Source organism: Daphnia magna, linkage group LG6 (assembly GCF_020631705.1).
Source record: "Daphnia magna isolate NIES linkage group LG6, ASM2063170v1.1, whole genome shotgun sequence".
In the NCBI taxonomy this organism is placed as follows: domain Eukaryota; kingdom Metazoa; phylum Arthropoda; class Branchiopoda; order Diplostraca; family Daphniidae; genus Daphnia; species Daphnia magna.
In genome coordinates, this window is record NC_059187.1 from 6,698,912 (window position 1) to 6,723,964 (window position 25,053).

At 37.5% G+C, this 25,053-nt stretch overlaps 3 protein-coding genes across 3 annotated transcripts; 2 read left to right on the top strand and 1 right to left on the bottom strand.

The window, feature by feature from the left end:
* The first annotated feature begins 5,991 nt into the window (after positions 1-5,991).
* LOC116924189 lies at positions 5,992-8,153 on the top strand. The gene is made up of 6 exons (XM_032930686.2): positions 5,992-6,286; positions 6,349-6,462; positions 6,537-6,635; positions 6,724-6,952; positions 7,012-7,439; positions 7,505-8,153. Exons 2-6 carry the CDS (start codon positions 6,376-6,378, stop codon positions 7,595-7,597), a joined length of 936 nt encoding a protein of 311 aa, XP_032786577.2. The 5' UTR covers positions 5,992-6,286; positions 6,349-6,375; the 3' UTR covers positions 7,598-8,153.
* Positions 8,154-9,468: 1,315 nt separating this feature from the next.
* LOC116924190 (trypsin-1) lies at positions 9,469-10,947 on the bottom strand. The gene is made up of 7 exons (XM_032930687.2): positions 10,788-10,947; positions 10,518-10,725; positions 10,295-10,442; positions 10,106-10,222; positions 9,885-10,014; positions 9,730-9,825; positions 9,469-9,630 (listed from the first exon to the last, which is right to left on the bottom strand). Exons 1-7 carry the CDS (start codon positions 10,837-10,839, stop codon positions 9,551-9,553), a joined length of 831 nt encoding a protein of 276 aa, XP_032786578.1. The 5' UTR covers positions 10,840-10,947; the 3' UTR covers positions 9,469-9,550.
* Positions 10,948-15,822: 4,875 nt separating this feature from the next.
* Positions 15,823-17,313, top strand: LOC123473935. The gene is made up of 3 exons (XM_045175576.1): positions 15,823-16,000; positions 16,071-16,181; positions 16,272-17,313. The coding sequence occupies exons 1-3, from the start codon at positions 15,823-15,825 to the stop codon at positions 17,213-17,215; spliced, it is 1,233 nt and encodes a 410-aa protein (XP_045031511.1). The 3' UTR covers positions 17,216-17,313.
* Positions 17,314-25,053: the final 7,740 nt, after the last annotated feature.

Here is a 25,053-nt window from a genome sequence, read left to right on the forward strand (position 1 = left end):
TAAAACTTATATTTTTTTAACGTACTATTTTTTTGTTTTTAACAACTCAATTGCCATATTGCTGTCAAACTATCACACTTTTCATTTCAAAAAATTTATTTCCTTTTGTTTTATCTTTATTCATGTGTTTATGTAACCATGACCATAGCTCACTTGATGTAATAGTTCGAGCCTGAAGCTTTGCCTATCTCGCCCGTTCAATCTTTTTGACGCACGCCCTACCTCCTTTTTTTCCAACTTGGAATGGACTTCAGCGCATTCTTCTGGTGTCGAAGAACAACATTTTCAAAATATGAACATGCGTTTTTTTAACATTTCGCTGATAACAATTGCGTTTTACTTTTATTTGCAATTTTTGTCTAAATTTTGTATAAATACAAAATGCTATGTTATTTTTCTTTTTAAGGTTTCCTTTTTTTAAATATTTATATTGTATATATAACGATTGACGAGAAGCAAAATTGCGCATTCTGTTTATGAATACTTATAACCAGAGGGTTTCATTATTTCATAATCGGCTCTTTCACGTCCAACCGATTAAAAGTAAGAAAAGCTTCTGTCGATAAGTGTATATGACAATCAACTTGTCGAAAAAATGGTTGTGAAGTGCATCGTAGATATATGCGGGAATTGTAGAGGGAAGGAGGTAAAGGAAATAAGGTTTATTTTGCATGAATAGCCAGCAGATGTAGTTTTGCGAGATCTTTGGGTAAAAGCCGTCCGCGAAAGTGTGTGGGTTACGTAATGGAATGAGATGCATTGGCGGCTTGTCTGCCATTTGTAGCAACCATTACCGTGAAAGTTGTTATTGCGTAGTAAACGGGAAGAGGTTGAAATCCCAATGAAATGCCTACTGAATTTCAACTGAAAGAGGTTTTACTTTAATATTTATTTCACCGAATCTTTTTGGTACTATTCTAAGTCGACTGCTAAGTTAGCAAGTTTACAAAAAGTATATATATTAACCTCAAATAAACTGCAAATGTCATTTCATGTGTTCCCAAACCACTTGGGGTTCTCAACCACCATCCAATTGTAAGGACGGGGAAGGAAAATAGAGAGTAGTAAAGTAGAGTGTGTTTCCGCTTTCCTTACTTTCAATATTGGGAATATTTGTATATGATGATGAGTTTTATTGTAGCACAGTGTTTTACAAAGAACGAGATCATGAATAACAAAACGAGTTTGATTAAAGGGACTTAATGGCACGTCAGACTGAAGAAAACTGATAAATACTAACTACGACCAACAGACAACTGAAACATGACTGAAACAAGACTCTCTCAAGACTAACACAAGACTGATACAAGACTGACACAAGACTGACTGACAATCGGGGAAAAGGGAAACATTTATACGAAGGAGCAAGGTCACTTAGGGTTAGGTGTCGCAAGGGAAATTAATATTTTGCGTGTAAATGTAACACCTATGTGAAGAATTCACACGTTTAAAGGCCAGGTAGAAGGAAGATTGAAGGCTGGAGCCATCGGTAGATGACCTATAGGCGGAAGAGGGGAAAAGGGTTGTAAGCGTGGGAAAGGAGAAAGAGATGTAAGGAATGCGGCTGGGCGTTCCTTACATAACATACTGTGCTTCAAGAATGCGTCCCGCAATCTATAAAAAAGATATTAGGTCAAAGCTGAATAAGGCAAACAAAGGTGCAACCTTTTTTTTTTGTTTTAAGAGGGGCCGTGTTTTCCGAAGCGGTGAGAATCAAGAGGTCCAAGAATGCGGAGATCCACCCGGTATCTGTAATGCCAGAAACGTCTGTAACATAGCCATGTCCAGGGCTGAAATGTCCGTAGATGCACGAGCGTTGAACTCGACGTGGTCTCTTCGGATTCAGACGTCTTCTTCAGTTCGTTAGCTCTTGTGGCTGAGAAGGAGTGTCTAAACCTAGTACACCTTACCTGTCAGAAAGGGGAGAATGGCGACTGGGACTATGTCTATTTCTTAGCACACCATCGCGTCAGTCGAAGGATAATGAGGGATGCGCTCCGTCTGGCGGAGGATAATTGTATATAATTTTTTTTGATATTTTTGTGCACCGATGAAAACCAAATTTGATATTAGACCTTTAAAGTTAGTTTTGAGGCTTAGGTTGTTGTAAAATATAAAATAGTCAAGAGAATTAGAAAAAGAATGGTGATGTCAGCGAAGTCATTTGAAACAGTAAATGCATTGGTCAATAGTCCGTGGATGAATCTCCTTTCCGTGATGGGTCAAATGTCCGTGGATAAATCTTTTTTCCTCGATGGCTGTTGAGCCACTTGTGCTGATGAACATGTTAGGGATAGTAAATTGTGTTTGGAGTACCGATGAGAATGGTGAAAACTTGGTCAAGAATTGGCTGTTGGAGATGATTGGTGACGTCGTCTTAATTTTCGATTTGGAATAAGCATAGAGGTATAATGGAGATAAGTGGTATTTTTCATCTTCGTATTGGGCCTTGGACGGCTTAATGGATCGCTGAATCGCTGAATACTGTTGTAGTAGCCTTTTTAAGTAGTAAGGTTTTTTTTCAAATTTCTTGAATTGCTCCCAATATTTTGGTAGAATGGACTTAATCAGGGTGTTGGAAAGGAGGTTGTTGAACTGCTTTTTGATGCATGATGGTCTAAAGTTATCAGCAGATGAAGCGGTTGTTCTAGTAAAACAAAGAGCCGAAGATTTTAAGGTAGTATTTGTTAGTGAATAGGTATTATCTTTGATATTGCTCGGTTCTCGATTTCAGTGTGTTTGAATTTCTTTAGTTGACGAAAAATAGCCATTAATCTTGATATTCTTGGAGAAGATTTGATCCTCGTTTTGTTGATGGCTGTTAAATCTTCTTGAACAACCGTTAAGGTAGCGCATTTTGTTAAAGATTCGTTTTTCTCCAATTTTGTCAAGGCTTTATTTGAGGATTGTTCTCCAATCGTTGTTGGAAGTTCAATGGTGATGGAAAAAAATTCGCTGGTGCCTATGCTTGTGTTATCTGGCGTTTGTTTGGCACTGATGGTTATAGCTGGTTCATGTGCAGGTACTTGAGTTTCAAACTTACGTGTAGAAATGTCTCTCAAAATTTTTCAAAATTTCTTCAATTGACGTGTAATTTTTTCGATCCATACTGTCTTGATCATCGTCGTATTAATCTTGATAGTTTTTTGTATTTTGAATAATTTTTCAGTTATGGCTAGGTGGCGCTAAAATGTTGGTGTACGTTAACGGAGGCACGGGTCTAAGTCTTCTTAGGGGTTCAGGGATCGAAGTTCACTGTCACCAAATGTAAAGAAGGGGAAGTAAAATAGAGAGTAGTAAAGTAGAGTGTGTTTCCGCTTTCCTTACTTTTAATATTGGGAATAGTTGTGTATGATGATGAGTTTTATTGTAGCACAGTGTTTTACAAAGAACGAGATAATGGATAACAAAACGAGTTGGATTAAAGGGACTTACTGGCACGTTAGACTGAAGAAACCTGATAAAGACTAACTACGACCAACAGACAACTGAAACATGACTGAAACAAGACTCTCTCAAGACTGACACAAGACTGACACAAGACTGACTGACGATCGGTTCAAAGGGCAACATTTATACGAAGGAGCAAGGCCACTTAGGGTTAGGTGTCGCAAGGGGAATTAATATTTTGCGTGTAAATGTAACACCTATGTGAAGATTTCACACGTTTGAAGGCCAGATAGAAGGGAGATTGAAGGCCGGAGCCATCAGTAGATGACCAATCGGCGGAAGAGGGGAAAAGGGTTGTAAGCGTGGGAAAGGAGAAAGGGATGTAAGGAACGCGGCTGGCCGTTCCTTACACAATTAAATCCCATGGCGATTTCGAAGAAAACAGCCTGGCCCACGGTTAACTCAAACATGAACCTTCAAATGCCGTTCATCAGACTCCAGCAATCACCTGTGGTTGTAAAAATAAGTTACTTTAATTATTAAACATAAATTAGCATAGAATTTGTTCTTACTTTTATGCAGACTGTTAAAAAAGTTACGTCCCCAACTTGTGACGGTGTTCAGGCTAACAGACTTAGGTTCCCAACTGGTGACTTTTTACTTCCGAATGGAAGTCCCGCTTCACCAGAAGTAGTTGAAGAATGGTGCTCTTCGACTAGCTGCCAAAATATGAAATATACTCATTTACAGTATCCTCCACAAAAATGAGGCACCCCCCCAGTAGCCCAAAAAATAAAACTTCCAAATGAGCGCTAGATGGCATAGTTTTTAATTGCAAAATACAAACAAAAAAAAGCATGCAACTTTTTTTTTGTTTGTTTTGACTGCAAAAGCGAGACGGTTGCCATGATTTCAGTATTTTTTGCTGCGAGCAAAATTTGGAAAACGGAGAAATTGAGAAAAAAGTCGGGGAAAGGCTAACCTCTGAATTGTTACCTTTCCCCCACCCCGACTTTTTTCTCAAGTTTTCCGTTTTTCATATTTTCTCGCGACATGAAAACTTATTGGAAACCATGGCAACTATTTGAAGCTGTGTGATTTCGACGGACGGGAAAGATTCCCGAAACAAAGAAGAAGATTTTGCCCATGCACAGACCGCTTGGCAACATCTTACTGAAAAAGACGCTTATCGTAAAAATTTAGCGAATGACAAAAAGACTTCAATTATGCTTTGAAGCTAACGGCTGGTGGAAGAAAAATTAAACATATTTCATTTGTCAGTTTGTTTAAATTAAATAAATCCTCTTTTCAAAAAAAAAATTTTTTAATTTTTTCTTGGATTTATTTTCGAAATGCTATAATTTTTTCCGTCTTTTAAAATCGTCTGTCACCAATAAGTTTTCATTTTGAATTTGAATGAATTTGAAGTGATTGTTTTTGAATTCATTTTTGAATTCAGCGTAAAAAGTTGAATATTCAGCATTAATTTCATTGTTTTTGGTGTTAGCGGGGGGGAGTTATTCGTTTTTGACAAAATTTTTCATAGAAACCAAACGACCCAATTCTCTTTCCTTATCTAGGCGACTTTTTTCGAGATTTTTTTTTCGTCACAAACGGCAAACTCCCGCCAAATTTATGAAACCATTAGATGTACTCAATTTTTTACACTGAATCCGAATCTGAATTCAAAAACAATCACTTTTCTATCTATATCCGTGTAATTCACGCCCGAACGCTTTTTCACGCTGGCGCATATTACTCAATGCTAACTACCTTCGATAACAATAAAATTAATAGCATTTATTCAACTTTTTACGCTGAATTCAAATATGATTTCAAAAACAATCACTTTTCTATCTATATCCGTGTAATTCACGCCGAACGCTTTTTCACGCTGGCGCATATTACTCAATGCAAATTACCTTCGATAACATTAAAATTAATAGCATTTATTTAACTTTTTACGCTGAATTTATATCTGAATTAAAAAACAATCCGTTATAAAGGCATGTACGTGTAATTCACGCCAAACACTTTATCACGCAAACGCATATTATACTATACAAACTACCTTCGATAATATTAAAATTTATAGTCTGTATTCAACTTTGTACGCTGAATCCGAATATGAATTGAAAAACAATCACTTTTCTGTCTATGCCCGTATGATTCACGCGAACGCTTTTTCACGCGAACGCTTTTTCACGCGAACGCTTTTTCACGCGCACAGGCCTAATGCTATGCAGCCTACCGCTTTATTCTTTTTCAGATTATTATTATTCCATTTTCAGACTTAAAGAGGAGGGGGGCTGAGCTTACACACCCAAACTTTAAGCTAACTGTTCGATTACTTATCTTTGATAAAATCAATTAAATAGTATACCATTTTCGTGATTCTCAGATCACAAAGATTACGCTGATGCCCACGGAAATGTTAGAAATAAGGTTTTGTTTCCCGAATATGTAAAAATTAATCAACCAATCGCCGTCGAGCACGATGGCGGGAATTATTTAGCGTTTTTATTATTTAGCGCTTCTTATTATAAAAACAAGTTGATAATAAACTGAAACGGATCTGTGAACGGAAACGGGTCCGCTCACTGATTTGAACAACGCGCTGCTTTGTCAAAAATCGGTTAACTGAAACGAATCCGATTATGAATCAGCTAGAGGCGCTAGAGGGTAGGCATAACGTTATTGCCTTCATGCGACTCTAGCGTTAGAGAACGGAAACCAATCCGTTCTACGGCCCTCAAAAAATCCGTTTTTTAACGACACGGAATCGGATCAGTATCAGTTCACTGGTGAAGACTGTGTTGTTAAGTAGGCCTTGTTATACGAGATAAGTTTAGCTCGAGAGTTTTATTGCTTAATATCGCGGTGTCTGCTATATTTGGTACCATGTTTGAATTTCCACATAGTTTTGTTGTTGTTTGATGAAGTTTTTTTTTCTTGCAGGAAGTTCACTGTATTTTTTTTTGTGCTATGGCGACGAATAGTTTTTTCAGTGAAGATGATTTACAAGAAAATGGTCAGTTGCAGAATCAACAAACGAGTATTGAAATTCTTAGGGTAAAATGGATATTTATGTCTAGATTTTTTTCTAATCTATTTGCTTTAATCTTTATTTACACTACTAAATGAAGGGAAAGAAGAGGAAACCTGTGAAATATATTCCTTCACCTAGTAAGCCTCCCCACAATAGGAAAACAATGGAATCAAGAATTGCCTCATTAAAATATTTGGTGAACATTTGTTTTTACATTTTCTTTTAGTATTTAATCTTAGTCAGTCATCATAACGAATAACTAATCTTGTGTTTTATATAATTAGATCAATCAATTATTTCATGAGAACAACTGCCACATTGTTGCCTTCATTGCCCAAGAAAATGAAGTAAGATGGTCCTCTGATTTGATATATCCAGAACATATTCCTGAATTGGTTCCAAAAAAAACAAAAGAAGGAAAAAAACAGTTGTCTCCCATCACAGAATTTATCGAGTCAGTTCAAGTTGAAGGAGTGAAGAAATTATGGACTAAAATCTACAACAAACAACAGGGTAAAACAACTACAATTTTCTTATGAAGATTACTTAATTGTAGCAATGATCTATTTTAGCTATTCGTGAAAAAACACCTGAATGGACCCAAGCTAAGAATAAGAGAATAATGGAAAGCAAGTCAAAAAGAGACGGAAGAAAAAAAACGCAGCTGGAAGCTGCTGACATGGCCAAGACAAACTTGTCGCCCGACTTTATTTTGAAACAAGAAGCTAACGTGCTATCCAGCAACATCATCGCGTCTGCAGCCAGCGGGGAAATAGTGCGTGATGGAGACATCATTGCTGAAAATACCGTTAACACTGAAGGGAATGCTGAGAAAGTCTCTCGTCAATGCGCGTTGTCTAACGAAACGGCTGCAAAGCCCGTCATTTCAACACCTCTAATAAGCTGCACAGATAAGAGAGGAGGAAAGCAAGTCGACAAAGTGTATTCGTGGCAAGGACAAATGTATTTTTGGTGTCCGTTTGCAAAACCATGCCCTAAGGTAAGGTCTAAATTTATTTTAAAGTAATTAGCCACTAAAGAATTAAACCTTTATTTTACATTCAGTATATCCTAACCGTTGCTTTTCCAAAAGACGCGAGGGTCATAAATCTTCCTGAGGATCCAGCAAATTTAAGAAATTGTTACGTCGACTTTTGAAACTCCGGCATAATGTTATCTTACGTACCTCGCTTTCCGTGTTCCCTTCCAAGAAGAATTTGTTGTTGCTATTCCTGAATCTATTTGCAATTTTCAATGAGCAAATGAATGGAGGCAAATAATATTTGAAAATATTTCTCTTTTATTCTTTTTCGCGCCTCCCTGGCCGCTCGGTTTCTGATCGGTTTCTGAACGGGTTGCGTAATCGGACTGCATAACCCAATCACATGCAGTAGATGTTTTATATCCTCATAACCAATATATTTTTTATTATTGCTAATATAATTAATCAACTGTAAGCCGACCAGAACTCTTTAAGTGTCCCTCTTTAAGCGACCATTTTACACAATGGCGCCAGATCTCCCGGACCCTATGCGACCCGCGGGGAAAAGTTAAGTTGACTCGATCGGAGCCAATGGAGAGCGGCTGATCACGACTGATTGTTGCTGAGCCCTAGCCATATGCGAACATATATTGAATTGTTTCTTACTTGTTGTGAATCATTAAAGATTTTTTCATGGAAAAGTCCGGAAATATACAAAAATTTTATCATTTATTTATTTTTGAAAAATATCTATTATCATCAATTTTTGTTTTCGCCGTTACATTTAGCATATCAGAATCTATTAAACTCGGTTCAATTGATAGTAAAATATAATAATTTCTGGAAATCCCATGAAAGTTTTTCTTTAAATTTTTATCGGCTAACAAAGAGTCATAGGACTCTTATCGAACTATGTGGCCTCGGTGGATTTTTTTTTCTTTCTTTGCTTTTCTTGTCTCTCTCATACGACAGAGGAGCTAATGCATCACGTGTTCTCTCTGGCTTCCCCTATCCTTCTAATTTCTAAGACTTATATCGCTATGATATTATGCATTGATTTAGATCCGATATGTTGATTTATTTTGATTATTCAATTATGATGAAGTTCTCATGGGAATGTGGCCTGTTAGTCAGGATTAGTTATTTTTCTTCAAGCAAAACTTAAAAGCTGCGTTTACATTGTTATTTGCATAATGTTGATAGAAAATAAAGCCAGCTTAGAAAGATACTGTATAAATGAACTCGTATTTAGTGATTATGTTGTCAAGTGTACCCAGTGTAAAATAAAATCATCAGAATCCATGTCTTCATCTTTTTGTATTTGCGAGGGGACGAGCCCTACACAGTGGCAGCACTCGCAGCATAAGAGCACAAAAAATAAAGAAGAAAGGAAAGAAAACAAGAACCCGCTGGAGTTTTTTCCTTTATGAAAAATGCTTATCCTTATACATTTTGATCCTACTCAAGGCCTAAGTGGGCGGGTACACTTTAGTAAAAATGTATCAATTGGTGTATTCTCATACACTAAAACGTGGGCACTGGGCACCATCACTTACATGTAGAAATTTGCGTTTACCCTAACTTCAAAGTGGCCTGAAGTGGCTAATCATTTTAACAGGGTACGGCAATAAAACTTTCTACACAAAATTTAGCTATGGCGCAAATCTGACCTTTAAATTGAGTAGGCTCTCTTTATTTAAAATATAAATCGAAATTACACAAACAGTTTAAATAAGAATGAATTTACTAGATAGAATTAAGATTTTAAAAATATACCATAATATAAAACATAGAATAGGCTTTCACAATTTGAAAGCATTTAAATAAAAGATAACTTAGCTAGATCTTTTATTTCCCTACTTTCGCCCACGGCCCATCCCTACCATGTTAATTTCCTTCCTTTAAAAGCAAAACATTCCGAGATCGCGCAACTCAGCATCCGTAATTGGTGTATATTATGTAAAATAAGAAAGTGTTCCCATTTTTTTTTTCTAAAATAGGAATTGCAGATTACCCCAAAACGGAAGCCATTTTTTACAGTGTGCCCTATGATATAGTACTATTTATTCCCTTATACGAAAACGTGTACAGAAGTGCTACAAAAGTTCAGCTAATATACTTTTAATAGTTTAATTGTTAGCGACAGTGATGGTGATCCAGTCGGAGAAGTAAGATACTTCTGTGTAGACGCCGTAGTAACCAGGTAAAGCTATATAAATTAGTAAACCACGAGGGAGTAAGGATGTTTGCCAAAATTCAAAAGATAGCCTACTTTGACACTATCAAATGATCTGAAATTAAACTTTACCACAATCTTTTCCCCATGATACGATGCCAATTAGCTGCTGTGGCTGACTGGTGAAAAGGGGTCCACCAGAATCCCCGTTGCACGAATCCAGTCCTCCTTTAAAATAAACGATATCATTAGTTATATTTCCAAGTTTCATTATCAAATGACGAAACCTTCAGGGACGCCAGCACAGATGAACGAGTCAAACATATCGACCGGGCCATAAGATCGTCGACACTCCATATCTGTTACAGTAGGAATGCTGACTTTATTCAGTACGTCTGGTCGATCAGGGTTGTTGAACTTGCAAAAAATCGAGAATTCCCCAAGTCAAATTCTGCTAGTTGCGATAACTTATGAGAATGATTTGTAGTTATTATGCCAAGCTACTTACTTCGAGATTACCCCATCCTGTGACGGTGACATTCGTTCCAGCAGGGGTCTCTTGTCCCATGGCTGGCAGAGCAATAGGACCAATTTTGCCCGAAGAAAAATCGAGTGGGGATAGCAGCTTTATAACACAATATTTTGCATAGTTATTGTTACGCGAAGAGATTTAAATATTGTAGATTGCCCTGTATACCTTGATTAAGACAATATCATTTTCTAGTGTAACCGTATCATAATCCGGATGCATAATGAACAACTCGACGTCAGAAAATTGTTCGTAGCCGTTGGTCGTTGAAAAGCTGTGTTCACCGGCAACTATCCTAGTGGCGCCGACTACAGCACTGAATGAAATTACTATTGTAATTAATATAGTCAGCATTGACATTGGCAAGAACTAATTTAGATAACGCTATTACTTCTCTGTGCAATGGGATGCACTAACGATCCAGCGCTCATTAATAATTGCCCCACCACATCTGTGACTGTAAGATCCGCCTACTGTTCTTGATTGCATAGAGACCATAAACGGAAATTCGTTCGGTATTGCCTCTTCACCGCCAACAATTAATGGATTGACAAATAAGTTTCGACTCCATCTTAAACTATTCCGTGTTGACGGAAGAGCTAAATGGTGAAAGCAAAGCAAAGTAGCAGTTATCTGAAGAAAACGGAATGATTTTTATTACCAAGTACGCATTGTAATAAAATTGCTCCAAATACAACAACAAATTTGACCATTTTTCTGCAAACCGTGACAGCTCCCAACAAACAAAATTTATGTTGCTCGGAAACTTTCTAGTCACTGCAATCTCTTATCGGTATCCAACCCAACTGTGATATATATATATCACTCTGGCAAATCGAAGTTTGTTTGTTTTTAAAAATCAGTCAACGCAATCCCCTAAATTTGTTCCTTACGTATCCTATCATGCCCAGCCATCTATCATAGATGAAAGATCTATCATAGATAATACATAATATAAGTGAAGCTTATCATGTCTGCTCTGGTTTCGTATCAATGAAATTTAGAAATATCTGAAAACCAAATGTGTTTTAAACTAAACCATAGCCTTTATGCGTAGGATTTTGCATTAACACGTGTCAGTTATAGGTAGGCACAAAGATAAGTAGATGGCGAACTCATTGGTCAATGGAAAGGCCAGCAGACAAAATATTCAAATTTTTCCACCTTACCTTGATCAACACAGTCTTCACCCGTAATTGGAAATAGATCCGTTTACGTTGGTCGCTCAAAACGGCAACTTGGTCTCCGCGAGACGGTCTCGAAGGGTCGAGACCGTCACCCATACATCCCAGTGGGACTATCCCGGCCCTCTGATTGGCTCTCTTCACCCTTACATCCTTCTATGTCTTTCTGCTTTCCGCTCCCACATTTTCCTGATGTACACAGTGTGGTTTTCCGTGGGGCTGCCGCTTTGATTTGTTTGTTGCTTTCGTGTATTTTTATTATTTACATTTATTGTTTGTTCTTTATTAAGTTTTACAAATACAATATTTTTACTTACATTAATTGTTTTTTTCATTTTATATACTAGATTGAATTAATTACCGGTGTGTTTTCTTAAATTAGTGTAAATTGTCATCCCATGGGCCTTGGGTTGGCGGTTCCAAAACCCGATCTTGTAATGATCGGGGAAACTATAAGTCCAAAACTTAAAAAACTTATAGGAATGGATATATCTGGATAAGATCTGTCCATTTCTGCAAAAATATTGCTTAAAAACTACTTATTGGAAGAGTAACCCGATTTGCCATTTTTCCGGTAGGTCGGTGCGGTTTAGCGGGTATCTTGTAATCCCCACCCCCGAATAATACTTAATATTTAAATAATTTTTTGCGGGAAAAGTATAAGACCAAAATTAATAAATTTTACAGAAATGGATAGATCTTATCAAGATATATCCATTCCTATAATTGTTAAAACTTTTGGACTTATAGTTTTCCCGATTGTCCCAAAATCGGGTGTTGAAACCGTTTTTCTCCAGCCCGCACCAACCCAGTTGCCCATGAGAGTTCATTCACAATAATTCTGATGGAAACACACCAATGTTTAATTCATTCCTGTTTTATAAATTGAAAAGCGATTTAATAAAGGTATAAGTAGTGTAATAGCATAAATTAATAAATTAAAAACAAAAAACCAACAATAACGAAAAAATATTCATACACAAAAAAGTTTAAAAAAAATTAATATTGTTACTTAAGTCTATTGGATCTAGTATATATATCTAGAGCGCAAAAACTACAAACAACGTCTTGTCCAAAATTTGTTTGTTTATGAAAATTATGTTAATTATTTTACAGAAATGGATAGCGCTTACTAAGAGCTATCCATTTCTGCAAAATTTATTAATTTTTTCCTTATAGTTTTCCCGCAATAAATTATTGAAATATGACGTATTTTTATGAGGGGGGTTCCTTTGACCCGCTAAACCGCACCGACCTACCCGTAAAATGGCGAAGCGGTTTACTTTCCTAATTAGTACACCCTAAGCAAAATTTTTGCAGAATTGGATAGACCTTATCAAGATTTATCCATTCCTATAAGTATTAAAACTTTTGGACATATAGTTTTCCCAATTCTCCCAAAATCGGGTTTTGAACCTTTTTTCTCCGGCCCGCACCAGCCCAATTGCCCGTGGATGACAATTCACAATAGTTATAATGAAAACACACCAATATTTAATTTATTCCTGTGCTATAAAATTTAAAACGATATAATGAAGATACAAATAGTTTATTAACAAAATAGTAAGTTAGAAACAATAAAAATAAACATAAATAATCATAAGTAAATAAACATGAAAAACAAACAAATGAAGGCGGCAGCCCGACTACTCCACACACGCCACAGCCCCACAGGCCACACACCACAAGCAGAAGGGGTGGAGGGGCTATAGGGTGAGGAGAGGGAGAGAGCCAATCAGAGGGCCGGGATAGTCCCACTGGGATGTACGGGTGACGGTCTCGACCCTTCGAGACCGTCTCGCGGAGACCAAGTTGCAAAACGGATACTTTGTGTCGTTACCAACGGATCAGTTTCCATTAACTGATGTGAATCCAAAGCAGAAAAAGGGGTAGAAATTTAGGAAATTTAGGGAAATCACGGAAATTTAGGGAAATCACGGAAATTTAAGGAAATTACGGAAATAAAAATAAGTGTCCTTAAAACGTCCGATAAAGTGTTGTTGAGGATTATTTAGTAAATTTTAACAAATTCAGGTTTATTAAAGGTGAATTAGTCGTGGACTGTTGGTAATTTCGTAAAAATTTACAAAACACCATTATTTGGAAGCATTTTTTTGTTATGTAGCTATATGGCAACTCTGTAGTCGCTAGATAACAAATATAGCAGACGACGTAAAGACTTAAAGGCGCTATGAAAAATCTAGAATTGGATGTTTTCTGTCTTTTGAGGAAGAATGGAATAAATCTGGCTTCTCATATGATCACTATCCTTAAACAACTAAGATATAACAACAAGGGATCAACCACGAGCCGATCGGGGTCGCTTTTTTCCAAATCGGGATTCATATTTCGGGGCATCGGGGTGGGGCTTTCGAGCTCAATCGAAGCACGTAATCAGCGATGCAACCCCGATTGCACCCAATCGATTTATAGTAAAACCTAATCGTTCGTGTATTTCAACCCGATTACAACCCCGATTATACCTTATTCTGCCTGCCTACCTCGATTTATTTTACAATAAATGCGGCTTGACATTATAAATAAAATAAAATGAAATCCTTTTCTTTAATTTGATTCCATTTTCTCTTGGTTTATCCGATGGGTAATAGTAGAAATCGCGGAAAAATAGAGAAATCACGGAAAAATAGGGAAATCGCGGATACTTAGAGAAAAGTACGGCAATTGCGGAAATTTAGAGGCTGTTCATAAATTACGTAGTACGCTTTAGGGGGGGAGGGGCTCTGAGAAAATACTACGGTTTGCTTCAGGGGGGAGGGGGGGTATTTCCTAGTTTACTACGTAGTGTGCGGAAAAAAAATTTTTTGAAAAAAAAAGTAAAATTTGCTGCAGTAGCCTGGGGGAAATGGGGAGGAGCTTCCAGACAGGCCTAGACATGAAGGGGGAATCCCCATTGAATGGCAAACTGGTTGTTTCGTTTCGTCTCAGTTAGTCGTTGACCCCGACCTTGGTCAACAATGTCTCAGCCTAATATTTACCAACAATTATTTGAGGCATATTGTAAGGCTTATCCTCAATCGAAGCACGTAATCAGCGATGCAACCCCGATTGCACCCGATCGATTTATAGTAAAACCTAATCGTTCGTGTATTTCAACCCGATTACAACCCCGATTATACCTTATTCTGCCTGCCTACCTCGATTTATTTTACAATAAATGCGGCTTGACATTATAAATAAAATAAAATGAAATCCTTTTCTTTAATTTGATTCCATTTTAGACAAGAAAAAAGAAACTTGCCAAAAAGAACTTAACAAAGAATGGGAGTCAATAAAATCAAGTTCAGAGAATAAACCGTTGTTGATAAAACCAAAAGCTGAAGAATATCTTAAAAAGCTTAATGCTATTGCTGCAAAAAAAAAGGTGGATTAATGCAATTTTTTGCCAACTCATCGATATCTCATTTAAAAACAAAAACAACCATAGAAAGGCCCCAAGAACTAGAATTTCAACCTGATTCGGATCAGTTTTGTGAACCTTTATTGACGGACTCTGAAACAGAACAGAACATTTGTTCAAAAATTACGAGTTCTGCGAAAAGGCCTGCCCAAGAAGCAACTAAAAATGAAATTGATCTATTAAATGGGGATTTGGTTGGTCTTTATAATCGACAAAAAATGGGCATGCTTACTATAGAAGAACAGGAAATTCTTAAGGCTAAGAAAAGAAAGCTGGATGAATGTAAGAAAAAACTTAAAAATTTACAAGATCGCCAACAAAATCAAAAAAAATTCCGTGATAATCGTCGAGAAGCTCTTAATTCAGCTGTTGTTGCTGACCCTAATTTAAAATCAAAACTGAAGATCAAGGACTCTGGCAGTGCGGGTAGGCCTCGCGTCGAAGAAACACAGCCTTTGTTGTTGTCTGAAATTGTCCGAATCGCTAGCCATGGATCAGCGGCTCATGAAAAGCGACAAGATGAAATCTATCGTAGCATCTTAACCTTGGATGATTTAACTGAGCAACTTACTAAAGACGGATTTCACGTGAAAAGATCATCAGTGTACCTTCGATTACAGCCTAAAAGGAGTAGTAGCCACCAAGGAAAGCGCCATATTGACACGGTTCCAGTGAGACTTATTCGGGCTCAGAACGACTTTCATAAAAGTCATCCAGATCAGAGACTGTGTCAAGCAACTATACGTACCATGGATGAACTTGCATCTCTTTTGGGACCGTCAGAAGTGTGCTACATCTCTCAAGACGACAAAGCAAGGTATTTATAATTTCAAATAATTTCTGGCCTTTTATTAGAACTTTTTTTCTATTGTCACTGTCTTTTTATTTACTGCGGTTATAAAATTAACGTGGAATTATTGGTTATTTTCAAAAGAGTGGCTATAGGGATAACGGCAGCAAATGTACAGGCCCCTATGCTTATGCACATGCAGTATCGGGTAAAACTTCCGGACCATGATCGGGTTGTCGCAGCTGGGCACAAGCTCATCCCATCTGTATATGCAGGCATAGCTGTTGACTGAAATGGCCTAGGAATGCCCGGTGCTGTCGGATATTCAGGTCCAACTTATGTCGCCATTCGCTCCGGCAAACATTGTTCTTCAACTGCTTTAAGTCATTGTATGGACTTTGAACGATTACTGAACCTCCCTGAATTCAACTCTATAACAAAAAGTTCAGATGAGAGAGTGAAGCCGATTGTTATGTTCTCAGGTATAAAATCAAATTGATGAATGAAATTTAATTTCTAACACTTTTTGTATAACTATTTTCTTTCTACTAGTTGATGGGGGTCTTGACGAAAATCCTCGTTACAACAAAGTAATTGAAGTTGCAATACATCACTTTGTGTCACACGATCTTGATGCGATTTTCATCTTTACCAATGCACCAGGTAATATCAACTTTATAACAATCCTATTGGATGAGATTTTTTACACACCCATATACCAAACGCCTTTTCATTATATTTTCACATAAAAAGGCAGGAGTGCCCATAATCGAGCAGAGCGAAGGATGGCCCCTTTAAGTCGCCCACTATCTGGGTTAATTCTTCCTCATAATTACTACGGGAACCACCTTGACGCAGCTGGTAAGACCATCGATGTGGACCTTGAAAAACAGAACTTTGAAAAAGCTGGGACTACTCTGGCAGAGGTATGGAGCGAAGTAGTATTTGATGGATATCCTTGTGTTGCTGAATATGTGGATCCGAATTATTATGAATTCAGTCAAGATCGGCTCAACGTGAAAGATCAGTATTGGTTTTCGGAGCATGTTCGCACGAGCCAGTACTTTACGCAAATTGTTAAGTGTAAAAATCTAATGTGTTGTATTAACGAGCCGAGAAGCTCATACTTGGCCGTTGTTCCTACGCGGTTTATTCCTCCTCCGATTCCATTGATCCAAACTGACAAAGGGTTAAAAGCTTCTGATCGAAGTGGCTTTGAAAGTCACGTCTTTCCTTCTTTATTTTTATCGCTCCATCTTTCACGCGACTTATTGCCTAATTCAACTAAAGAATTCCTTACGCTCCCTTATGATCGTTACACACCTACAGTTCAGTCGCAGTTATTGGATCGAATTTGCCAAAAATGTTCGCTTTATTTTGCATCGAAAGTTATGCTGAAGAGTCACATGATTGTACACAAAAAGAAGACTCAAAGCGCAAGTTCAGTTGTTGAGAAAGAGTTCATCGTCACAAGAACTAGACCTGTTCGCATCGCAGCGATGCGACAGAGAGAAATGATGGCTATCATTGTATCAGATGACAATAATGGCTTAGAAGCAGAGGACGCAGAATGGATTGACAAAGACGAATTGTATATTTCTGGAATCCCACCATTTGTCGAAAAGCCTTCGATCTTATCGTGCCCAGTTGTGACGCTTGAAGAGCATTTTGATAATCCATGGGAGAACGATGAGTGAATTAAAAAATAAGTCATATCCTGCCTATTAAATTGTTTATAACGCAGTTACACCCAGAATCAATCAATATTTGTGAGCAAATTGTTGTTTCATGTAAAAGTTAAATGGTTGCTAAGATACAGTTTTTTTAAACCCTTTATTTGCCTACTTTTTAAGATATAGTTTTTAGGGGGGGTCTTGCCGTTTACTACGTAATTAGGGGGGAGGGGGTTTCCGATTCTACTCAGCTTACCACAATAGGGGGGGAGGGGGTCCAAAAACAGTAAAAAAGCTACTACGTAATTTATGAACAGCCCCTTACGGTATTTTGGAAAAAACTAGAAATTATGGAAATTTACGGAAATCACGGAAATAGAAAAAAAGGCAAATACGGAAAAATTTCTCGAGGTTCACCCTGAAAAAGAGTCGGCGACCCCTCTGATTAAACTAGGACACGGTGTGTTTTTATTTAAATTAGTGTAAATTGTCCCGGTTTGTGTGGTTCCTTGTATATTCCATAAGTAATTTTTTTTACTTTGCTTCACTTATCCACCATTTGTAAGGCCTTGAACCCTCTAAATGGATGTTAAATCCACCAGCCGCCCACAAACTTCGTATGTAGCTCGGAACAAATGTGTTTCCCAATATCTTGGGAAACCAACGCCTCACTGACGAAATCCTGTTGACCGCCCTCACTCTAATCGAGAACATCCTCAACAGCCACAAGCTTACCCCGGTAAGCGAGGACCCGAATGATCAAGAATACTTGACCTCCAATCATTTACCGTTTGGCCGTGTGACTTTGAATCTCTTGCCTGATGTCTTTACCGAACACATCTCGACCTCGATTTCCTTCCGCTGCAGTTTTGAACCCGTGTTTTTCCTGCTTCAAAGTTGTCACTTTTTCGACGACAACATCAAAGTTTGTATTTTCGGTGTAATCTTTGTGTTTTGTGTTGGTGTCCGTGACGACACCCCCTTCTGGATACCCCCGTTTCCTGACGAGACGCATGGTTTTGCAGCCATTGTGTGTGGTTGTCGTGTTAGCTTTCCCGTTGTGCGATTGTCCGTCGTTTCTGTTGACAAGCAACCAACAGGCAATTATCCGAATACATCGGCTTATCTAATTGCAATTGTCATTTTTTCTTCGTTTCATCTCACACGCGTGGAGTGGCAACATTTTTAATGAAAGGTATCCTCGTGATCAAGTTTTATTGAAATCCGTCTGTATATTCGAACAGAGAGTGGACTACTCAAAGTCAGGTAGAACAATGGTATCAGCCATCTAATCACATCAATCCTAGGAGAGAACATCACATGTTAAAATAAAAAAATTTGCACTATTACACACACAGTCTCACCCCATATAGCACATTTCTGCCTTCGGATATCCGAATCATGGCCGAACATCCGTTAGATATCCATGTACTGAATGGGTAGTTCCAGGGATGTCCGTCGGCTAGTCACCTTGGAAGTGCAATGGATGTGCGAAAATTATATCCCATATAGCACATTTCTGCCGTCGGATGTCCGAATCATGGCCGAACATCCGTTAGATATTGTCGCGGGTGAAAAGGGATATTGGTTATCTCTTCGCAGATATGAGTCATCCGCTCCTTGGACAAAGCTGCGATCGTGGTGAAGAAATTATCGGGAGAAGTCCGCTCCAAGAAAGATACGCAGATATGCAGTCCGGAAGGGGAGTAATTCGCGCGACGGTATAAAACGCTGCCCTGAATCTGCGTTAGATGAGTCTCCATCGGGTGAGCTCCCGGAGCTAGGCTCCGTAGGAGTAGTTCCCTGGAGTCTTCAGACGCTCTCCGAGTTTGGTATGGTAATCCCTTATTGTTACTAGTTAAAAGTGAATAATTGTCTAGATTTAAGGTCATCACTACTTGTATTGATTTATGTTCATGTGACACAATACAAAGCCAGTGTGACAATATCTATGTACTCAATGGGTAGTTCCAGGGATGTCCGTCGGCTAGTCACCTTGGAAGTGCAATGGATGTGCGAAAATTATATTCTACGGACCTCCTTCCAACAGCCAAAAAGATTTTCAATTGTTTCATTTAAGGATCGGCCTCGATCCAATCGGGGTGCTTTTTTGCAAATCGGGTTTCTCATTTCGGGCCAAGGAGGCGTGGCTCAGGGTGGAAAATTCTTCTCCCCGAATTCAATTGGGGTTTGCAATCAATTGGATTGCAATCAATCGATTCATCAATGCAAAAAACATTATCGATTGACCCGATCTATCCGATAACAACCCCGATAATAGCTCGTTCTACCCGCTTGCCCCGATTTTTACTCTGAAACCGAAAGAACGGCATTTTTTTTTATTGCTTCGGGGCAACGGGTTAACCTCAAATTTTTCCCCGCACCGCCCAGGTTGAAAAAGTGGCACCTCATTTCAACCCCGAATGCACTTTATCGGTGCGGGGCGGTTAACTCGATTAGAACTAATTGGGGCCGATCACTAAGTTTCATTATTAATTGTCAAAATTTCTTGAGAGGGGGAAAACTTAACCGTGTTCAAATTTTTCCCTTGAACGTATTTTTATTTGAAGTCCAGCATTTAAAATGAAAAATTTAAAAAATAAAGGAGTAATGATCTATTTGCCGGATGGTTTATTTTAAAATTTATTACAAAAAATGAATAAAATATATGAAAGTCGTGAGTTTGTTTGCACAAGCTTTCCGTTTAGCTTACGGGAACCAAGCCATTGAAAAGTAACTCACAGAAAATAAATATTATTCGGCATCTAATAATATTAAAAGCAAGTATACTTATGATAGGATTATAATTTCAAATAATAAAAAACTACTTTAAACTTAATAAATCATGCTGAAGTTTAAAATTCAAAAAATATTTAGCATAAATTGTTTAATTTCAATTTATATACCTCTGGTTTAACCTAAGTTCGACATCATCTTGACTTCTTAAAAATCCTGTATGTGATTTGTTATCGAAAAAGCTCAAGTGTTTTACAACAATTCGATTGTATTGTTCGAAAATGATACATAATATATCTGTAGATTGGCACAGTGGAATAAGATTCGAATGTGATGCGGGAGACCCGAGTTCGAATCCTGGTATAGCCTAATGTCTGACGGCGCTGTTTAGGGCGGTCAAAACCAAAAAAAAAAATACATCCGTAGGACATCCAAATCGGATATCGGGCTGTCCGGAGGATATCAAAAAGATGTACTCAACATCCGACCCCGACATCTGTCGGACATCCGACGGACTGCCTTGTGTTATGTGGAATTCTACGGACCTCCTTCCAACAGCCAAGAAGATTTTCAATTGTTTCATTTAAGGATCGGCCTCGAGCCAATCGGGGCGCTTTTTTCCAATCGGGTTTCTCATTTCGGGCCATCGAGGCGTGGCTCAGGGTGGAAAATTCTTCTCCCCGAATTCAATTGGGGTTTAATCCAGGTACTTAATCAGGGAAGCTAACCCGTTGCAATCAATCGATTCATGGATGCAAAAAACATAATCGATTGACTGTTTCACCCGATCGATCCGATAACAACCCCGATAATAGCTCGTTCTACCCGCCTGCCCCGATTTTTGCTCTGAAACCGAAAGAATGGCATTTTTTAAAAATTGCGTCGGGGCAACGGGTTAACCTCAAATTTTTACCCGCACCGCCCCGGTTGAAAAAGTGGCACCTCAATTCAGCCCCGAATGCACTTTATCGGTGCGGGGTGGTTAACTCAATTAGGGCCGATCGCTAAGTTTCATTATTAATTGTCAAAATTTATTTGTTTCCAAAAGGGGAGAACTTAACCGTGTTCAAATTTTTCCCTTGAAAGTATTTTTATTTTAAGTCCATTATTTAATACGAAAAAAATAAATAAATAAAGGAGTAGTAAAAATATATGTAAGTCGTGAGTTTGTTTGCACAGGCTTGCCGTTTAGCTTACGGGAACCAAGCCATTGGAAATTAACTTACAGAAAATATATATTATTCGGCATTTAATAATATTCGAAGCAAGTATACTTATGATAGTATTTTAATTTCAAATAATAAAAAACTACTTTAAACTTAATAAATCATGCTGAAGTTTAAAATTTAAAAAATATTTAGCATTAATTGTTTAATTGCAATTTATATACTTCTGGTTTAACCTAAGTTCGACATCATCTTGACTTCTTAAAAATCCTGTTGGTGATTTGTTATCGAAAAAAACTCAAGTGTTTTACAACAATTCGATTGGATAGTTCGAAAATGATGCATGGAATGTATGTAGATTGGCGTAGAGGAATAATATTAGATTTTGGTGCGGGAGACCCGAGTTCGAATCTAGACATAGTATAAAGTTTTTTCAGGATTAGAGGTCCAATACATTTCATATTTATAGCCAAATGAAAGCCCGTTCGGATATCCTTAAAATGCCCGACGGCGCTGTTGAGGGCGGTCAAAACCACTGAAAGTTACATCCATAGAACATCCAAATCGGATGTCGGGCTGTCCGGCGGATATAAAAAAGATGTAGTCAACATCCGAACTCGACATCTGTCGGACATCCGACGGACTGAATTGTGTTATGTGGTACCTGGAATGAGCTAGGCTCATCAGTAATAGTTACGTCAGTAGGTATCATTAACTGTATCAATTCACATACAGTACGAATACAGCTTTCAATCACCAGGAGTGTGCACGAGGGCAACACTGACAGATACACAGTACAGCAATATGTTACTGTCGTCTAGTCAATCAACTAAAAAAATAATGTTATATAGCTAAATAGGGTAAAAGAGCGAATTGGGACAGCGTTTGGGCAAACAGTCTTCCTTATGGAGAATGCGTGTAAAGCCGATCTGCTAATTTTTGACAAAAACCCTAATTCGTGGGACACTTTTTCTAATTTGGGACAATCATATTTTTTAAAATTAATTCATTCATTCGATTCAGTTTTTAATTCTGAATCGATTTGCTTAGACACCAAACGGGGTGCAATAGGAAAATATTGCGAAATTTATGATTTAAAAAACCAAAACAAAGAGCTGTCAAAACGAGACTTCGTCTGTACAGGCCTGTGTACTTGCAATCGAAACTCATGTCAACCACAAAATATTTATTTTTTATAAATTTATATCATACTTTTCTCTTTAATTAGCCAATAGGCCATCATATCATGGTAAAAAAAAAAATAAAAATAAACGTGCCTGGAATTTTCGAGAAAATAGCATAGAAATTGCCGCAAGGATGCCGTAATGTACCAAGTTATGAACCGAAAAAAATCACCTAAAATTTACTATGTCCTAGCCAGTATCAAAGTAACCATGTTCCTAAAGTGTATCTTTTCAAGGCGGTAAAGTGTGTTACTACTGCAGGCCAAGAATATTAATCTAATTGGTGATTGATCTTGATCTCTTTTTTCCATAAGCACCCATGACGCTAAATCTGGACAGCAGACTACGTAAATATGGATAAGTTGTACGTAAATTTTGTTCGTATGGCAGTGACACAGTGGTAGAGCATTAGTCTGTGAATTCTACAGTCGTTGGTTCAAATCTGAATAGTGATAGAATATTACTAAGTGTTTAAGTTTTCAACTAAGTTTTTATTAACCATAAGGATTTCTACATTTTTTTGCCAAACATTGTTACTTCACCAAAAAGATTTAAAACTAAAATTGTTCCAAGTAATATTGACATCGCCGGATTCGCTTAAAATCCTTTTATCAATCGGAAGAATTCATCACCAAAGCCAGCTAACAATATTCATCTAATCTGCAATTGCAGTTCTCATATTTTTTTTACATCAACTTCCATGACGCTAATTTGGGACAGCAAACTGTACACTAAATGGCTCGTCATTATTTTAAGTTACGTTTATGATGATTATCAGCATCTGTGGCGTAGTCGTAAGGCGTTGGCTTGCAAACTCGTTGGTTGGAGGTTCAAAACTGCTTATGGTGTATCGCTTAGGTCTTTTTCTTGATTTTAGATTTTTTTTTCACATATTAAGAGATATTTTTTAATCATCAAAGACTCCCTAAACTGACACAATAACAGCAAGTGTTTGTGATAAATAGATTCTTTTCAGTTTCCTCTACAATATAATTGATTTTTTTACTGAAATCATGCGAGAAAAATTATTTAACTTGTGTTTGCAATTGTAATGTTTTTTTACATAAGCTCCCATGACGCTAATTTGGGACAGCAAACTGTACATAAAATGGCTCGTTATTATTTTAAGTTACGTTTCTTATATATAAGCAACTGTGGCGCAGTCGTAAGCCGTTGGCTTGCAAACTTGGTGGTTGAAGTTTCAAAACTGTTTATGGACCATCTCTTAGGTCTTTTTCTTGATTCTAGATTTCTTTTCACATATTTAGAGATATTTTTTTATCATCAAAGACTCCCTAAACTGACACAATAACAGCAAGTATTTCTGATAAATAGATTCGTTTCAGTTTCCTCTACAATATTACTGATTTTTTAAATAAAATCATGCGAGAAAAATTATTTAACTTGTGTTTTCAATTCTAATGTTTTTTACATAAGCTCCAATGACGCTAATTTGGGACAGTTGACCACATACTAAATGATGTTATAGTTTATTAATATATATTTTCAATGGTGGCATAGTCGTATGACGTTTGATTTCTAATGTGATTGTTGATGGTTCGATACCATATAGATGCCAGTTATGAATTATATTTTCTATATTTTTTTGAAATCACTTTGCGAGGTATTTTTGAATCTCAAAATAATACTTAAACCAACGCGATTTTTAAAAAATTTTTGATTCACAGATTTGTTCCAGAATCTTTAACAGAACTGTTTAATGTTTCACTTAAATTATGGGACAATACTCGTCTAACCTGCGATTGGAATTTTCATGTTATTTACATTAGCCCTCATGATGCTAATTTGGGACAGCAGACTACATATTAAATGAGAAGTTACATGTTTTCATTATAATACGTCATGAGAGCCGAGTGGTGTGGATGCTTGGCTAAGAATGAATGAAACTTGTAGCTCGAGGTTCGATCCCGAGGCAAGACATTCCTTTTTCAAGCAGGTAAAGTCTGTTTCATAAGGAAATTGCTGAGAAAGGCACTGAGGAGACTTCCAGGCAGTGTTGCCGTGTATTACAAACATGAAAATTAAATGTGTCTTTCAACAATGGAACCAGAAAAAATCGTGTAATTTTACAAAAGGAAAAAGAGTGGCATAAAGTACAAACAAAACAATTATTTTCTCGCCATCTTATCTTCCATGTTCCTGTTTCTTCAAAGTTAAACAAATAATAAAAAATTAAGGAAAATGATGGAAACTTAAAAGTTTTTGCTTACTTGACAAAGGTGTTCAAGCATGTAGGACAACAAAAGCTAGGAATGCCAAATTCTTCCAAGATGTCCCTTCGAAAACAGGCGTTATGGATCCACGAATCGCAAACCCTACATTGGTTGCAGTCATCCTCTGTACCTGTGCTTTTACACAGCATACAGAGGACGGTTAACAACGTTTCTTGGGATTCTTCGACAGAAACATTCCCGACTTTCTGTCTGGCTTGAATCTTTGAGGATCGCCGTGAACCCTCCACAATGACCTTTTCCGCCGTCTTTCTAGCCTTTTCCCCTTTTGTTTTTGGCCTGTAATGCAGATGAAAAGGTTGAACTAGAAAAATGGAGCATTAAGCATATAAAGATTTATGATCATACCCTGAAAACGCATCATCTGTGGACAAACCGGCGTGTGGGATATTTGCCTTAGATGGCCCTGGTGTAGGCAACGATTGAAAATTTCCGTTCCTATTAAAATTTTCTTAGATCGATGTTTCTTGAAATGAAAATTTTGACTTACATTTCCATGTATTGGAGATATCCTTCATCCACGT

Excerpts from the sequence above, each read along its gene's own strand:
- LOC116924190 (XM_032930687.2), bottom strand. The coding sequence starts at position 10,839 with ATGGTCAAATTTGTTGTTGTATTTGGAGCAATTTTATTACAATGCGTA. Across the intron at positions 10,726-10,787 it reads TTTATTACAATGCGTACTTG|CTCTTCCGTCAACACGGAAT; the intron begins GTAATAAAAATC and ends TTCACCATTTAG. Across the intron at positions 10,223-10,294 it reads ATGATATTGTCTTAATCAAG|CTGCTATCCCCACTCGATTT; the intron begins GTATACAGGGCA and ends TGTGTTATAAAG.
- LOC123473935 (XM_045175576.1), top strand. The coding sequence starts at position 15,823 with ATGCCCGGTGCTGTCGGATATTCAGGTCCAACTTATGTCGCCATTCGC. Across the intron at positions 16,001-16,070 it reads GCCGATTGTTATGTTCTCAG|TTGATGGGGGTCTTGACGAA; the intron begins GTATAAAATCAA and ends TCTTTCTACTAG. Across the intron at positions 16,182-16,271 it reads CATCTTTACCAATGCACCAG|GCAGGAGTGCCCATAATCGA; the intron begins GTAATATCAACT and ends TCACATAAAAAG.
- LOC116924189 (XM_032930686.2), top strand. The coding sequence starts at position 6,376 with ATGGCGACGAATAGTTTTTTCAGTGAAGATGATTTACAAGAAAATGGT. Across the intron at positions 6,636-6,723 it reads TTGCCTCATTAAAATATTTG|ATCAATCAATTATTTCATGA; the intron begins GTGAACATTTGT and ends TTATATAATTAG. Across the intron at positions 7,440-7,504 it reads TTGCAAAACCATGCCCTAAG|TATATCCTAACCGTTGCTTT; the intron begins GTAAGGTCTAAA and ends TTTTACATTCAG.